The sequence below is a fragment of the Acipenser ruthenus genome, chromosome 21 (genome assembly GCF_902713425.1).
Source record: "Acipenser ruthenus chromosome 21, fAciRut3.2 maternal haplotype, whole genome shotgun sequence".
Taxonomy (NCBI): Eukaryota; Metazoa; Chordata; class Actinopteri; order Acipenseriformes; family Acipenseridae; genus Acipenser; species Acipenser ruthenus.
Genome location: NC_081209.1, coordinates 1,951,888 through 1,968,827, shown reverse-complemented (window position 1 = coordinate 1,968,827; position 16,940 = coordinate 1,951,888). Strand labels below are relative to the sequence as shown.

The 16,940-nt window shown below is 47.8% G+C and overlaps 1 protein-coding gene and 2 non-coding genes across 3 annotated transcripts; 1 reads left to right on the top strand and 2 right to left on the bottom strand.

Annotated features, from left to right (window-relative positions):
• Nucleotides 1-33: 33 nt before the first annotated feature.
• On the top strand, nucleotides 34-105 carry trnad-guc (transfer RNA aspartic acid (anticodon GUC)). Its single transcript has one exon. It is a non-coding gene; the product is annotated as a tRNA-Asp (tRNA).
• Nucleotides 106-352: 247 nt separating this feature from the next.
• Nucleotides 353-15,886, bottom strand: LOC117973285 (probable ATP-dependent RNA helicase DHX37). Its single transcript, XM_058994214.1, has 28 exons — nucleotides 15,663-15,886; nucleotides 14,822-14,935; nucleotides 14,321-14,493; nucleotides 12,504-12,616; nucleotides 11,499-11,847; nucleotides 10,996-11,144; nucleotides 10,622-10,714; nucleotides 10,312-10,408; nucleotides 9,967-10,080; nucleotides 9,710-9,811; nucleotides 9,482-9,596; nucleotides 9,279-9,377; nucleotides 8,863-8,933; nucleotides 8,485-8,635; nucleotides 7,166-7,242; nucleotides 6,371-6,603; nucleotides 5,540-5,651; nucleotides 5,058-5,164; nucleotides 4,711-4,899; nucleotides 4,429-4,553; nucleotides 4,195-4,311; nucleotides 3,892-4,064; nucleotides 3,615-3,729; nucleotides 3,392-3,529; nucleotides 2,813-2,907; nucleotides 2,143-2,216; nucleotides 1,897-1,994; nucleotides 353-1,228 (listed from the first exon to the last, which is right to left on the bottom strand). The coding sequence occupies exons 2-28, from the start codon at nucleotides 14,922-14,924 to the stop codon at nucleotides 1,152-1,154; spliced, it is 3,459 nt and encodes a 1,152-aa protein (XP_058850197.1). The 5' UTR covers nucleotides 14,925-14,935; nucleotides 15,663-15,886; the 3' UTR covers nucleotides 353-1,151.
• A 509-nt stretch (nucleotides 15,887-16,395) lies between these two features.
• trnaa-ugc (transfer RNA alanine (anticodon UGC)) lies at nucleotides 16,396-16,467 on the bottom strand. The gene has a single exon. It is a non-coding gene; the product is annotated as a tRNA-Ala (tRNA).
• Nucleotides 16,468-16,940: the final 473 nt, after the last annotated feature.

The following is a 16,940-nucleotide window of genomic DNA, read 5'->3' as shown; positions in this document are numbered from 1 at the left end:
AAAACTGCGAACGGGGAAGCACTCCTAGCGAGCTCCTCGTTAGTATAGTGGTCAGTATCCCCGCCTGTCACGCGGGAGACCGGGGTTCAATTCCCCGACGGGGAGGCTAAACATTTTTAATCATTTTATTAAAATACACCGATTTATTTATTTATATTTTGCATTTTAAATTAATACTTTCATATAAACATAAAAAAGCAGCCGGCCTAAACTACAGTAACATCTAAAGCATTCCCATTTTATATCTATTTAGTGGATCAATATATAAATACATACATAAAACACACCAACAAATAATATAAATATAGATTGTATGATGGTGTCAAGTTGGTCAATGTACATTAATTATTTATTTATCACAAGACAGTCTGTATCGTCCTATAATACTTTACAGGACTCTTTATAGAGGCAGACCAATAAAGCAAAGCACTGGCGTCCTTTTCCGGGTTGACTGTGCTACAAGAGCACAGAACTGAGACCACAATTCAATTCTGTTTAGTTACAATTGTATATAAAAGTAAGTGACTTATGCAAATGTAATTAATACAATAATATACTAACACTTTTCAATATGACTGCATCGTATCTAAAGTGTAGGTCTAGAATGAAAATACCCTTTTGTCTTAGCATGCACCACTACATAACGGTTAAAGTCTTACAAAGACCAGAAACACGAGGGTCCTGAGTATCCAGAATAATACACTCTGCTGTTCCTCACACACACACACACACAAAACATACAATGCGAGTATACATTTCAAAACCTTTTCCAAATGACAAAAAATAAAAGACAAAAAAAAAAAGTCTAAAGCAGTCCAATGATGAATTTATTTGGTTTAGGGTGGTTACTGTTTCAATAGCATCCTCAAAAGCAGCTACAAAGTCAAAATAAGGACTTTAAACCCAATGGATTTCCAACAGTGTTCGGGGCCCCGAGTCTTTTTGCGCAACGGGTCTTAAAACCGGTTTGAAACATGAAGCCGCTTTCACTTTGAAAACCCCTTTGCAGATGCTGTGAAAGCTCACTGGGAAGTATTCCCTGGTCCTGGGACAGTATGTTAAGGCTTAAACGAAGACTCTTGTTAGTCCAGTCCTGATTTCACAGCCACAGCACTCCCAGGCGTGGAAAAGTGGCTCCAAATGATGTTCCTTCACACAGGAGGCCAGTTCTTCGCTACATCTTTGTGCATTGATTCAGGAAGCCACTGGCTGTAAGCAGACAGCAGGTCTAAGAAGAGTAACAAACCACAATAAAGACGTGTCAGTGCGCTTGTATTCCATGCATTTTAAACATAGCCCTGATATCACATCACTGCAGCTACTTGTAACTGTGCATTCACGAGAGACTCTCAAAATAATACTGGTGATCTTTATCACAGTTGTATGTTTATTTGGTTCTTTTCAAAGGCTGCTATAACGATAGCCATGTCATAATGAATCCTCGGGATTGGGATTAGGATTAATTAGATTATAAAAAGGCATCTGAATCCAGCAGACCCAGCCGTGGCTAATTGGAAGCGACCTGTGATCCGACTCACAGCTGCTCCACAATGGTAACGCAGGCGGATAGCGGCTGTAGAAACTGAATATGTACAACTGTCTCTGTATTACGTTTCCCTTCAAAAAGGTTTATTTCTGTTTTTTGATGGCACACATGTTGGGAGAGCATCAGAAACATCAAATAACAAGTGCAGACAAGGCATTTTCAGAACAGATTACTAAAAATCGGTACTCTGACGCAAATGTACTAATCTGAACTGGGCCCGGTCCCAACAATTGAGATTGGAGAGAGTGTCGCTGGACTCATTCTCTGGAGTCACCTCGTCTCGTCAGTGAGGAGTCACGCAGAGAGCTGCAGAGCAGGAGGAGGTACCAGCGGTACCACTATACACTCACACTTGTCGTTTCTCTTCCAGGCTGACAGCAAAGCGCTCCTGCAGTTTGCCTTCTCGGAAACCAGTGCCTTCAGCAGAGTCTCAGTCCTTGGCTGAAGCCTAAGAGAGAGACACACACACACGACACGCTGAGTGTTACTTCGTCTCTCTTTTCCATGCACCCTACAGGGGTCCAGCATGTACAGCTTGTTCTCATTTCTATTACTACCTGTACAAGGCTTCAGCACCATCACAACCAAACACCTACTTGGCCCAGGTCTTGAGCATCGTTGAGGGATTGGAGAGCAGACAGCTTGTGTAAGAACGCAGCTTTGAAACCACCTGAGAAATCAGAGGACTTCAATTCATTATCAACAGACACAGTTTCATGTTTGTAGCTGTAACCTGGTCAACTTGTCTCTTATTTTTTAAATGCCCCCCCCCCCCCACCAACCCACCACCCCACCACCTCTTCAATGAATCAGAGCGGTTCTGGCTCTGGGTTCTCGTTCTCCAGTTATTACCATGTTTCTCTAGATCTGTCTTTACCTGCCTTTGAGCTGCTTTGAGTTCTTCTGGAGAATCTGAATTGACAGGCCTAAACAGCCTTCCTAATTCCATTCAAATCATATGACGATGTGACCTTTCAACTCTGCCAGTGTGGTTGTGCTGGCAGAGTCCAGCGTTCCCCTGGTCACCGGATTTGAATGGAATAAGGAAGGCTGTTTAGTCCCGTCACTTCGGATTCTTGTGACGATGTGACCTTTCAACTCTGCCAGCACAACCCGCACTCCGTCCAAGAGCTGAAAGGTCATACTGTCACATGATTAAATAAGGAGTAACACCACAACCCAGAACCACCATTAAATAGTAAAGAAAATGTTAAAACACAAGGTGAAGTTACACACAAGGCTGCTTAACACCAGTCAGATGCCTACCTGTCCTTCCAGTAAATACTTTGCAAAGTGTTTGTAGCAGTCCAGTCCCTCCGGGTAGTCCAGCTCCACAGCCGGGAGCTGCCAGCCTACACGGTCTGAACAAAGAAAGAGAGACCCGGGCTGAGCTAGCAGCCAGGACAGCATACACAGCGTTCACTGTGCCAGCCTACATGGTCTGAGCAAAGGAACAGAGACCCGGGCTGAGCTTGCAGCCAGGACAGCATACACAGCGTTCACTGTGCCAAGGGGTTAGGCGTTAGGAAGAGTACTCAAATGTTTAAAGTCCCTTTCCTGAAATAAAATCAGTATTCAAGCTTAACGTTTTCAAACTGCTTCCTTTATAACTTTTTCGGGCTGCAACAAGTTGTTTTGTTAGTCTGGTAAAAAGTACAAACAGAACCTACACACTGGGCAAACTAACTTCAACAAACCCCACATTTTAAACCTTTAACCAGAGCCCGTTTTTGAAATGCTGTTTCAATCAACAACAACAAAAGGTATTTTTTAACAAAGGAGCCTTCGTAACATCCTTCTCTTCCGTGACAGGGTTCGATTCTGTAATGATGGAGACACGCTTACAGAAAGTGCTTTCTCTGTGGCACCTGACCCTGCCGGTCTCCGAGCAGTATCGCGGGCCGGGCGTTTCCAGAGGCTTCCCGAAATGGCAGTACTGAGGGAGGAGGACAGGGACCCATTCCGGCTCCACCGCAGAGACACCTGGGGAGGGACACGGTGAACTTTTCATTTAGAAGAAGCTTGTCCCCTTCGGCCACACATTTCTTTCCAGCTCGCTCACACTTACCTTTCATGTACATCTTGGTTGTTTCCACCACCTCCTGGTACACCACGAAGTCTGGGAGCTTCTTGAACAGCACGGAGCTGGGGTGGATGAACACAGGATCGTCTAAGAGAGGGGTCTGCGGGGAATCGAGGGGGAGGGCTTTAATATCTGGATGCATTTAAAAACACAACAAGGATGGGGAAAACGGTGTGTTTGCTGCATGCAAGTGTAACTGGCTTCCTTATAGCAGTCCTCAGGGCACACAAACACATTCCAAGAAGCATTTCCAGCAAGACACCTTGTACGCGTTCCTCCACTTGGGGTCCAGCACCTCCTCTGGCTGCACCCTCCTGGCGAGGTGGTCTCCCAGCCCGGCCAGGGCGATCTGCCGCAGGAAGGTCACCTGGGAGTCCATGGGGGGCTTCATTTTGGGGTCCACAAACAGTCCGGCCTCGGAGCACACAGCATTCACTGAGCAGAGGGAGGGAAATACATCAGCACTCTAACCAATCGAATAGGCTTCTCTAACAGACCTTTGTTTTGTGTGTGATGCCAGTACCCCCGACTCACTTGAACGTAACCCCCGGTGTGCTAACGCTACCTGCTGTGGTAAGCTGCCCTCGCAGGCGTCGGATTTCAACCATGGCTTTGTAGCGGAGCCCGTTGTCTTCACAGAACTTCGGAGTGCAGCCCGCATACTCACAGGCACCAACAGCACCTGCAGGGAAACCCGACACACACAAGCGGCTCACTGCGTGGACATGCAGGGGACACGGACTCTGTGGACCCCAGGACCCTCGTTCCTCCCAATGCCCTCCCCCCACGCCTCGCTTACCCAGCATCACCATGAGGTCCCCCAGCCCCAGAGCTCCTCCCTGGCCTGCCCAGATCCTCCTCATCTGGACCACCCTGGCCCTCTTCCCGGTCAGCTTGTCCTTCTCCTCGTCGCTGACTGCGGGTCTGCAGACACAGGAAGGGTCAGGCTGCTGCACAGCGAATCCCAATCAACAAGCGTGCATTCACTGAACCATCATTTATACAGCTGTGGCCAAAGGTTTCAAAACGATATCGCAAAAGTCAACCGTTAGTACAGTATTTTATCCCAAGGCGTCTCTACCTGTCCAACTCCTGGAAGATCTCCCTCACAGTCATCGCGGACACCAGCGTGATGACGTAGGGCAGGCAGGCCTGCTGCTTCCCCAGAGCCAGCATCTTGGCATAGCGTGGCGCCACGGGGAAGGCAGCCATCGCTCTGCCCAGGGGGGTGATGGGACAGCTCAGCTTCGCTCTCTCCAACTCCTTTAGCCTGCAATATAAAGATGGGGCTTTAATAGGGCTGTCCAAGGTAATATACAGTACAAGCAAAACATCATGTTCAGGCCTCTACACAACGGACGCGATGCGATAAGACACAGCAATACGATGAAGACACAGCAATAAGTGAGAACATCTCCGAGCTCTTACCTGCCGTGCTTGGGGGGCTCCTCCAAGGCTCCCAGGGACAGGAGCAGCTCTTCGGCTGCCATCAGTGCTTCTGACGAGGGGGGCGTTGGGAACGGGAAGTTGATTACCTGGCAGGAGAAATATTACAGGGACAACGAAAAACCAAATTGAAAAATAAATAAACAGAAACACCTCTGTGGATTAAAATAACTTCAGATACATCAGATCTGATGCCAGCTTTCCAGGCAGCTGGATACATGCAGCCACGTTCTCTGGAGGTTCACTAGCTCAGAAGCTATATAAGGAAGCGATCTACAGTGAATTTTACAGCTTGATCGCCAGGGCTTTAGTAAAAGTCCCAGCTAAGTGAAGGTATGTTTTATTAGTTAAATAAAACAAACCTTCATTGCCCAGTACTTTGTGAATGTCACTAACCATGCAAGTACACACTGGCTGTAAAGTCTTGTAAACCTGCTTTGTGAAATACACAGCTGGAAACAAACCTTGTCAATGTTCAAGTCCTTCATCTGGAGAACAAGGTCATCCACTGGTCTTCTTGTGATCTCAGCCGGAGAGAACTTCTCGAAGTCTCCAAAGACAGCCGATGAGTACAGTCTATCAAACAAGCACGCACTTTCATTTATTTGTGGGTAACAGGGCTGTTTTAAACATCTTCAATTCAGCGCGTTTAGAGCTGATTTTTAATAAAACAGTGGATTCAAAATATGATTTTCAAAGATGATGATTAAAGCTCACCCTTAGGTAACCCTGCTGGATATTAAGCATAGGTGACCTGTGATACCACCCCTGCTCTCTCTATAATAATAATAAGTGACTCTCTATAATGTGATTGCCCTGCTCTCTATATAATAATAAGTGACTCTCTCTAATGCGATCGCTCCGCTCTCTATATAATAATAAGTGACTCTCTCTAATGCGATTGCCCCTCTCTATATAATAAGTGACTCTCTATAATGTGATTGCCCTGCTCTCTATATAATAATAAGTGACTCTCTATAATGTGATTGCCCTGCTCTCTATATAATAATAAGTGACTCTCTCTAATGCGATTGCCCCTCTCTATATAATAATAAGTGACTCTCTCTAATGCGATCGCTCCACTCTCTATATAATAAGTGACTCTCTCTAATGCGATTGCCCCTCTCTATATAATAAGTGACTCTCTATAATGTGATTGCCCTGCTCTCTATATAATAATAAGTGACTCTCTCTAATGCGATCGCTCCACTCTCTATATAATAAGTGACTCTCTATAAGGCGATCGCCCTGCTCGCTATATAATAATGCCCCCTCTGCTCCTCCTGCTTGCTGACCTGTAGCAGTGTCCTGGCTCGGTGCGGCCGGCTCGCCCCGCTCTCTGGTCGGCCGAGGCCTGGGAGGTCCAGGTGACCCTGAAGGACGAGACGCCGGTGACTCTGTCGTAGAAGCGCCTCTTCACTCTCCCGCTGTCCACCACGTACTTGATGCCCGGGATGGTAAGCGAGGTCTCTGCCACGTTGGTGGCGACCACGCACAGCCTGGTGCCGGGGGGAGGGGGTCGGAACACCTGGGGGGATTCACAGCAGACATCAGCGACGCACCTTGCAGGGGTGTTCTGAGGAGCTCAACTTTTCACAAAGCCCTCCCTCCTTGATTTAAACAGCAGCTGTGCTTAGATCTGCCACCGTTCAGATCAACTGAACAGACATCGCTGTGTTCACGCAGGGATGGAAATAAGACTCCCGTTGCACTGCCGTTCAATCCATGCCTGGTTTTACCATGAATTTAATAAGACACACCTGAGCTCGTTGCCTATAAGCTGTGGCTAATCAAACACCTAATAAAACATGGAATGGGTCAAAATGCTATGCAATAGGAGTCTTATTTCCATCCCTGTAATGTGTAGCAGTAAACATTCAGCTGCTGAATTGAATAAATACGAGCTGAATCAAATGCAGCGTGACATTCTTTCACTTCACACGTAACAAGAAACAAAACGAGCAAAAGCAATTTGTTTAACCATTGACGATCAACCTCTCTGGAACTCAAACACAGCTAACTGGTGCCAAATACTGCAGGCACTACAGGGGAGGTGGAGGAGGACTCTGGTAATGACAGAAAGGAGTTACCTTGGCTTGCTTTTCTGGTGCCAACAAGGAATAGAGTGGGAGGACGTAGAGAGGGAGCGAGGGGTCCGACTTGTCACCTGGGAGGAAATCACAGGACAGGTATAAAGGTACAGGCTACACCTGATCGGACGGCAGGACGATGACAGTGAAGAGGAACTGCTGTTCAACCTGTAACCTTCATGGGGGTCTATTTCATTGATCATTGTTCCCATTCTGAACTCTAGCACCACCTAGAGTTCAGAATGGGAACATCCATTTAAATAGTACTGTTTAAGATTATTTCCCAGACAAACTAAGGTAGCCTGAAATGCCTATAGAAAAAAAAGGCAGTAATCGTGTTCACCATACAGTGTGGCAGGTGGACCGGTGGTTAGAGACAGGGGCTTATTACCAGGAGGTACATAAAACAAACAAGGTCCTACTGTAAGCAACTCTGCAGCAGCAGTTGTGATGCATAGTTCACCCCCTAGTCTCTGTAAGTCACTTTGGATAAAAGCGTCTGCTAAATGATAATAATAATAATAATAATAATAACAACAACAACAACAACAACAATGACGGCAGCGTTTGGATTGGCCACCGATTGGAATAACTGACTAGACCGCCCGTTTTGTCCCCAGCGCCCTCCTCCTCCTCCTCTCCCAGCTCCTCACCCTCCCCAGCGCCCTCCTCCTCCTCTCCCAGCTCCTCACCCTCCCCAGCGCCCTCCTCCTCCTCCTCTCCCAGCTCCTCACCCTCCCCAGCGCCCTCCTCCTCTCCCAGCTCCTCACCCTCCCCAGCGCCCTCCTCCTCCTCCTCTCCCAGCTCCTCACCCTCCCCAGCACCCTCCTCCTCCTCCTCCTCTCCCAGCTCCTCACCCTCCCCAGCACCCTCCTCCTCCTCTCCCAGCTCCTCACCCTCCCCAGCGCCCTCCTCCTCCTCCTCCTCCTCTCCCAGCTCCTCACCCTCCTCCTCTCCCAGCTCCTCACCCTCCCCAGCGCCCTCCTCCTCCTCTCCCAGCTCCTCACCCTCCTCCTCCTCCTCCTCCTCCTCTCCCAGCTCCTCACCCTCCCCAGCGCCCTCCTCCTCCTCCTCCTCTCCCAGCTCCTCACCCTCCCCAGCGCCCTCCTCCTCCTCCTCCTCTCCCAGCTCCTCACCCTCCTCCTCTCCCAGCTCCTCACCCTCCCCAGCGCCCTCCTCCTCCTCTCCCAGCTCCTCACCCTCCTCCTCCTCCTCCTCCTCTCCCAGCTCCTCACCCTCCCCAGCGCCCTCCTCCTCCTCCTCCTCTCCCAGCTCCTCACCCTCCCCAGCGCCCTCCTCCTCCTCTCCCAGCTCCTCACCCTCCCCAGCGCCCTCCTCCTCCTCTCCCAGGTCCAGGTCCAGGTCTGATCCCAGCTGCTCCTCCTCATCGTCGATGCCCGCCTCGCGGTCCTCATCCCCCTCGTCCACGGGGAGTGTGGAGTAGTTATCCAGGTCGATCCGCGGCATGGTCTGCAGGGCACAGGAAGGGGGCGACAGCTGCAGCAGGGATCCAGCTCACACATTGCAAACTAAAAAGAAACTTCAAGAAACTGAAAGACTGACCTGCAGTCAGAACGCCTGCCATTTCATTTACTAAATTTTGTGTTAGTAGTTCTAAAATGTTGATAATATTTTGTAGCCGCGGGCACATTTGTCATGATCATTTGGCTCTCTATCTTCGGGGACGACAAACATACCAGAGTTTTCTTTTGTTTTGCCTTCTTAAACTTTTTCACGTCTCCAACAGTATCCTCTTCCCCCTCTGCTTCTGTAATAGAGACCTTTTACTCATTTCATACAAGTCGTTAATATCTATACAGCTGACCACGAGGCACACAGAACGGTAGAAAGCTGCTTCCACAATATTAGCGGTGGTAAGAGGGCTGATCCACCCTGCTGCTGCTGGCGTGACATTCATTAGCCACGCCTGCTCTGGTTTCGAGTCCCCGCTTCACTCTCCTGTACTGGGGCACAGCAACCAGCAGCACTAACCTCAGCAGACTGAACAGTATCTAACCCTGCACAGCTCGTACCCGGCTAGGCTGGCTCAGACCCCAGAGCTCCCCCTCTCCCTCCCCGGAGGGTTACAGAGTCACAGGGGTGTTGTGTTTACCAGGTGCCTTGCAGTGTGGCCTGAACGGGAATGCTTTCCTCAGCCTCCTACACAGGGAGTTCACTTCAGCCTGTCCAGTCAGGAACACCAGTATACCCCCTGCAAGATGACAAGGCAGAGACAGAGAGACAGTTAGGCAGGACACTTGGTGCGCTGGGGCCCCGGAACAGCGCGAGGTTGTGAACTGGTAAGGAGCGCTTCACCTGCTGGCAGCATGCGGTGGATCTTGCTGATCTTCCGGTAAGCCTCTCCGGTGTAGTCGTCCAGCGGGGTGCGCTTGTTGAAGTGGACGGTGACGGGAAACTGCCTGGAGTCCACCTGCAGCAAGGGAACGCCAGCACGGGTCAGGACTGCAAGAGCGCAGACTGCTTTGTAATAGAATGGGGCTCAGTGGCCAAGGAGCACTGGGGGAACTGCAAACCCCCTCTCACCTTAATATCCGGAGGGGTGATGGGAAACAGCCTAGTGTTCTGGGTGAAGTCCTCTATCCTCAGTGTGGCTGACATCACTATCAGCTTCATGGGCAGCCCTTTCTGTGGGCGACAGACAAACGAGTTACAGCAGGGTTAGAAACTCACACAACGTTTGCTATAATCCAGGGAGGTTCCCTGAAGGGGTAGAAGTTGATCAGCTGCAAAGACAAGGAAGCACACAACGTTTTACACCAGCTGTCCTGGGAGAACCTTACCTTGTTACGCAGAGGCACGATGCGAGACAGCAGGCCTATTAAAATATCCGTGTAGACACTCCTCTCGTGGGCCTCGTCTATGATGATAACCTTGTACTTCATGAGCAAGAAATCCTGAGAAAGAGGCCGGGCAGAGCAGAGATCAGACACAGACCGCAGGAGCCCAACCAGTACTCTGCTTTCAACAGCTTCTCTTAGAACAGCATATTCTTACACACGCAAACATGCTGATGTAATTTTACGACGGAGGCTAACCCCAGATCCCCATTGCAAACGAGAAGCCGTTCTCAGCTAGTTTCTACCGAGTTTAATAAAGGACTGATCGCTGTGTTTGAAGCGGATTACCTTCTGTATCTCTTTAAGCAGAACACCGTCAGTCATGAACTTGATTTTCGTGTCCTTTGTTACGTTTCCTTCGTAGCGGATTTGGTAAGATACTATCCTGTTGACACACAATACAATGTCAACCGTTAACAGCCTGATCCTTTTAAAATAAAATCAATTTACAACAGAATTTTGTTTTAAAAAAAGCATGAAATTGCAACATCAACACCAGGGTGTGAACTGTCACATTTCCGGGAGGGGGAGAGCTCAGAGTAACTCCAGTGAAGGTCGAGTCTGGGACCTGCAGAGCCGCTGGAGTATGGGTACCGACCTGTCGGAGAGGTTCATCTCCTTGCAGACTCTCTGGGACATGGTCACCGCAGCCACTCGCCGAGGCTCTGTGATCCCGATGATGCTGTCTCCACTGCGACAGGGAACACAAGACAGCAGAGTGAAAGCCTGCTCAGCCCCGACAGGAGCACTCCACCCCACGTCCTGCACAGCGAGCTATCAGGGGCTTTGTAGTTTTACTAGCTGATTTCAAGGGGGTCTACAACAATCTGCCTTGTCGATAGGATGTTGGATTCTTCTGTAGTTCTGCCCCAACAACACACTTTGGTTTTGCATCCAGGATACAGCAGAGTTCTACTGAAGACATGAAGCCAACAGCTTGGGTATCCAGGATAAAACGATTGCAACCCGTACCTGGCATATCCGGCTTCGTACAGGAACTGTGGCAGCTGTGTGGTCTTGCCGCTGCCTGTCTCTCCGCACAGGATCACAAACATGTTCTCTCGGATCGCCTCCATGATCACCTGCTCCTCTGCCAGAATCGGCAGCTTCAGGCGAGCTTCCTGCAAGGCAAGAAAAGGACACCCTGAGTCCAGCCCTTCAACCCTTACAGCACTCAGTAACTCTACACCAAGCCTGCCACAGAGTACGCAGAGTATCACTTGCAGCACCTTATAATGTAAATAAAAACCGACACAGATATAGAATTCAGTGTATTTGATTAGTTTACTGTTACCACACAGCCCACCCCTGTGCAGATGCTGGTCTAAGACTCCTGTTGCACAGCAGTTTGATCCATTTCTGGTTTTACTATGAGGTTGTTACCTATACACACTGTGGCTGATCAAGCTCCTAGTAAAACCTGGGATGGGTGAAACTGCTATGCAATAGGAGTCTTATTGCCACCCTGGTCTAACCTGAATCTCGGCTGTCCGGTCCACTGGGATGAAGACCGCGGGCTCGGAGGGTTTCTTCTCAGCTGGAAGACTGCCTGCTGTACTGTCTGGTATCGGAGCTGCTTTCTTCTCTGGGGGGGCTCTCTCACTCTGCAGGGGGGGTTTATCACAGCGCTCCTGGTCAGCGTCCACTCTGTCTGGGGGTCCTTCCTCCTCGTCGGAGCTGCTGGATGTCGTGCTGCTTTCAGACTTTGCCTCGCTATTCCTCTCCTCCTCCTCCTCCTCCTCCTCTTTCCTTCGTCTCTTCCTGTTGGCTCCGCTGAGGCTGCTGATTCTTCCCTGACCCTCTGTCCCAACTTCATCCACACGCCTGAAAACGCAAAACCTTCATTTAAAATACCAACACACCGTGCAAGCACACAGCCAGGCAGCAACACAGGGAGATTCATCTGTGCACGGTAATTAAAAGGTGGAGGGACACATTCAAAAACTGGTTTTCAATTCTTATTTGCACATTTATTTATTTATTTATTTTTCTCGCAAATATCAATTTCAAAAACTAAAAAGAAACCGAATCCAAAAGGAGCCCAGACTATACAGAACAGGTCACGTAAACTAGGATCATGTGATCTCAAAAACAAAAGTAAAACTATGGTCGTCCACAACTTCAAAAACGTTCCATCGGAATTCTAGAACTATTAAGAAACTCCGAGAAGGAGAGCAACGTTTAGGCTGGTGCCTCCATCAGTGTGCGGACTGACACAGTCACCACTCAGTACACTGTCTCCTTGACTAAGTTTGTGATAACCTCCCCTTACAATCGTGAAGGTATGGATGACTTCCACATTACAGTCAGCGATGGGGTCAATTCCCTTTATAAAACCAATTCCCATTGCCTTTTAATCTTGAAGGATTGGAATAGGAATTGATTAAAGGGAATGGGGATTTGGAATTGGCTTTAAGAAGGAACTGGAACTGACCGCACCCTGACTGCAGTAAAGCTGCACTGGCAGTATGATGCATTACTGTTTGGTGAGGTAGAGGCGCTCCCCGGTCCCCAGTTTGGAGGTGGTGTAGAGAAGCTTCATCTCAGACTCAGAGACCTGCACCTCGGCCAGCTTGCTCAGGATCTCTGCTCGCTGCGGGAAACATGGAGGTCAGAGGCAATCCGAGAAAAGAGCTTCAATATGCAAAATGAGATTACGAGAAGCCTCATCTATAGAACTTCTGTGTTTGCCTGAACAGCCTGTAGAAAGTAACATATACAGTACAGCCATTCTGAGGGGGAATGTACCTGAGACTTATTTCCCTTCTGCTCCAACACTTTCTGCAGGGTTAGGGATAGGGATAGGGCTGTACCTGATGTTTATTTCCCTTCTGCTCGAACACTTTCTGCAGGGTTAGGGTTAGGGATAGGGATAGGGCTGTACCTGATGTTTATTTTCCTTCTGCTCCAACACTTTCTGCAAGGTTAGGGTTAGGGATAGGGCTGTACCTGAGATTTCTTTTCCTTCTGCTCCAACACTTTCTGCAGGGTTAGGGATAGGGATAGGACTGTACCTGATGTTTATTTCCCTTCTGCTCGAACACTTTCTGCAGGGTTAGGGATAGGGATAGGGATAGGGCTGTACCTGATGTTTATTTTCCTTCTGCTCCAACACTTTCTGCAGGGTTAGGGTTAGGGATAGGGATAGGGCTGTACCTGATGTTTATTTCCCTTCTGCTCGAACACTTTCTGCAGGGTTAGGGTTAGGGATAGGGATAGGGCTGTACCTGATGTTTATTTTCCTTCTGCTCCAACACTTTCTGCAGGGTTAGGGTTAGGGATAGGGATAGGGCTGTACCTGATGTTTATTTCCCTTCTGCTCGAACACTTTCTGCAGGGTTAGGGTTAGGGATAGGGATAGGGCTGTACCTGATGTTTATTTCCCTTCTGCTCGAACACTTTCTGCAAGGTTAGGGTTAGGGATAGGACTGTACCTGATGTTTATTTTCCTTCTGCTCCAACACTTTCTGCAGGGTTAGGGTTAGGGATAGGGATAGGGCTGTACCTGATGTTTATTTTCCTTCTGCTCCAACACTTTCTGCAGGGTTAGGGATAGGGATAGGGATAGGGCTGTACCTGATGTTTATTTTCCTTCTGCTCCAACACTTTCTGCAGGGTTAGGGATAGGGATAGGGCTGTACCTGATGTTTATTTCCCTTCTGCTCCAACACTTTCTGCAGGGTTAGGGATAGGGATAGGGCTGTACCTGATGTTTATTTCCCTTCTGCTCCAACACTTTCTGCAGGGTTAGGGTTAGGGATAGGGCTGTACCTGATGTTTATTTTCCTTCTGCTCCAACACTTTCTGCAGGGTTAGGGTTAGGGATAGGGCTGTACCTGATGTTTATTTCCCTTCTGCTCCAACACTTTCTGCAGGGTTAGGGATAGGGATAGGGATAGGGCTGTACCTGATATTTATTTCCCTTCTGCTCCAACACTTTCTGCAGGGTTAGGGATAGGGATAGGGCTGTACCTGATATTTATTTCCCTTCTGCTCGAACACTTTCTGCAGGGTTAGGGTTAGGGATAGGGCTGTACCTGATGTTTATTTCCCTTCTGCTCCAACACTTTCTGCAGGGTTAGGGTTAGGGATAGGGCTGTACCTGATGTTTATTTCCCTTCTGCTCCAACACTTTCTGCAGGGTTAGGGATAGGGATAGGGCTGTACCTGATGTTTATTTTCCTTCTGCTCCAACACTTTCTGCAGGGTTAGGGTTAGGGATAGGGCTGTACCTGATGTTTATTTCCCTTCTGCTCCAACACTTTCTGCAGGGTTAGGGTTAGGGATAGGGCTGTACCTGAGATTTCTTTTCCTTCTGCTCCAACACTTTCTGCAGGAGTTTCTTTTGCTTCTTGGTTAGTGGCAGTTTTTTCGGCCCGCTTCTTTCCTGGATTTTCTTCGTCTTCTTTGGTTTGGTAGCAGGAAGAACCAGCGCATTGCTCTCATCCACGCCTTTCAAGGAGTCTCCCTCTGAAAGAAGCAGCCCACAGACGCTCACTAAGCACCAGCTAAACTTAGATGCTGTCCAGCACTTCACTCAGTATCTTGCTCACTGCCTTTGTTGCTCCTTGCACAGGTTATTTGAGTACATTCTGCATTTCATACTTGATGGGGAGCACTGCAGAGTTGAATTACACTTTATCACTTTCACTAGGGTGCCTCTAGTTTTCACTGTTACTGATACTGTGCTCCACGGTGAGTTTGGCACAAGCAATAACATTCCTATTTGTCAGAAGTGCAGTTTAATTACTGCTGTTAAGTCTGCATCTTTGCTGATGTAAGTTACTACGGCACATACCCTTCAGCTCAATCTGAACTGTGTTTTTGAGTTCCTCCGGTTTTGTCTCCTTGTCGACCTGGAGGCGTCCTTTCCAGTTGTGTCTTCTCCGTAACTTCCCCATGTGTCCTCTCACTGCATTACACACACACACAGAGAAACACTGCAGTGTCCAGTATAGAGACCAACAATGCACGAGCAGGCGTTTCCATGTGGCTCACCCACACATACTGTAAAGCACTGTCACTGACAAACACATTTTACAAGTCTGCTTCAATGAAAACCCTTTGACATTAAAATCATAACATACATACTAATAATGCCAGGTCCAGGGGCAAGAGGCAAATGTATAGATTACACAGGGGTGGAAATAAGACTCCCATTGCATCCACTCTTGGTTTTACTCTGAGTTTAATAAGGCACACCTGAGCGTGTTACCTATACACACGATGGCTAACCGAGCTCGTAGTAAAACCTGGAATGGGTGAAACTGCTATGCAACAGGAGTCTTATTACCACCCCTGGATTACATACAGTAGCAACAAATAGTACCCATACATTTCAGAGGATAGCTGTCACGTTGCTGTGCAGCGTGTCGTGTATATTTTAGCAGAGATCGGTGCACATTTGAAACAGTAGCCTGGCATTATTATCGACTAGGCAGTAATCGCGCTGCCAGTGTTTCGTTGTGTAGAGCCCAATGCTACCTTCTGAAAGGGAAGCTATTTAGCGTGCAAGCAGAGTTGTTTCCTGTGTGTTTAACGCCGTTAAGGAGATGTTTATTACTGCAGCTCCAAGTCGTTTTTTGACTGAAACTCAAGCGTGTAGTTTTCTGTAATTAAGCATTATTTAAAAAACGTACCTGACAATACGCTCCACGAAGCTTGATCTCTTCTGATAAGGTTACTCTAACCTTCCGGTAACAAAATCCGAAAAAATAAATTCACCGCCAAAGATTAAAAACGACAAATAATGGTTTACATTGACCAAAACCATTCAACACAAACTGGGTAACTGAATCACATGCGGCAACAGCACGTACATAGTGCAACGCCTTTGGGTTCCGATGACGTTCAGATTGAGCACAATGCTTAGATAAATACGTTCCGGGAGACAAAGGTTCCTGAAAGTCACTGAAATGTCGATATAAAACTAAACGAGACACGCACTTTTTTTTTTTATGAATTCAGAAAATCATATAAAAAAACAAACAATAAAGATGATTATTATTTCTTGAGTGTTTCTTGTAAAAAATGTGGTAGCATTACATAAACCTATTATTTTAATAATTAATGTTACACGAACACAGTACACGTGTTTTTTTGTGTTTTTGATTATTTTACTATAACTTTTTCATGTTCATGTTTTTTTTAATTAATTGTATTGTAATTTGTTTTGTTTTTATTAACGTGTAAAGCGCTTTGAGATACTGTATGAAAGACGCTATATAAATAAATAAAGTCTTACACTTCCATATAAATCAGGCTAGTTAGGACACGCGTAAACTCACAGCCAAACAGCTGCTGTCGATGGGAAGAGGCGAACACGAGTCATGTCTTAATTTGTACAATCCCTTTATAAAAAGTCAATCCCGCTGGAGATGCCGGGGATTGAACCCGGGGCCTCATACATGCAAAGCATGCGCTCTACCACTGAGCTACATCCCCTAGCTGAGGGCATGTTAACAGCAATCCTCCTGTAGGACTCACAATGTATAACAACAAGCTGAAAATGCATTCATGTCAACAGTCCCTATATGGTCGGGACAGTCCCGGTTTCCTAGCAAATGTCCCGTGTTCATTATATCTGTTGTTACTGTCATGATGGTCGTGTCATGTCGTGTTGAGTGGGGGGGATACGTCTATTATATGATAATATAGCGTATGACTCCTCCCATGTGTATGATGCATATGAACCCACCCCCTCCCTTACCCCTCCCCCTCCCCCTCCTCCCTTACCCCTCCCCCAACCCTCCCCTCCCCTCCCCTCCCCCTCCCTTACCCCTCCCCGCCTCTCCGCCTCCCCGGAGACGAGCGTCCCGCTGAAGTGTTTCCAAATGTTGGGAAGTATGGAAAATGCAATATTTTGATAGATATTTCATTCTCAACAAATATACTAACTTCAATACTACTTGCGAGTC

Excerpts from the sequence above, each read along its gene's own strand:
- LOC117973285 (XM_058994214.1), bottom strand. The coding sequence starts at position 14,924 with ATGGGGAAGTTACGGAGAAGACACAACTGGAAAGGACGCCTCCAGGTC. Across the intron at positions 9,812-9,966 it reads TCGTGCCTCTGCGTAACAAG|AAAGGGCTGCCCATGAAGCT; the intron begins GTAAGGTTCTCC and ends TGTCGCCCACAG. Across the intron at positions 4,065-4,194 it reads AGGGCAGCTTACCACAGCAG|TGAATGCTGTGTGCTCCGAG; the intron begins GTAGCGTTAGCA and ends CCCTCTGCTCAG.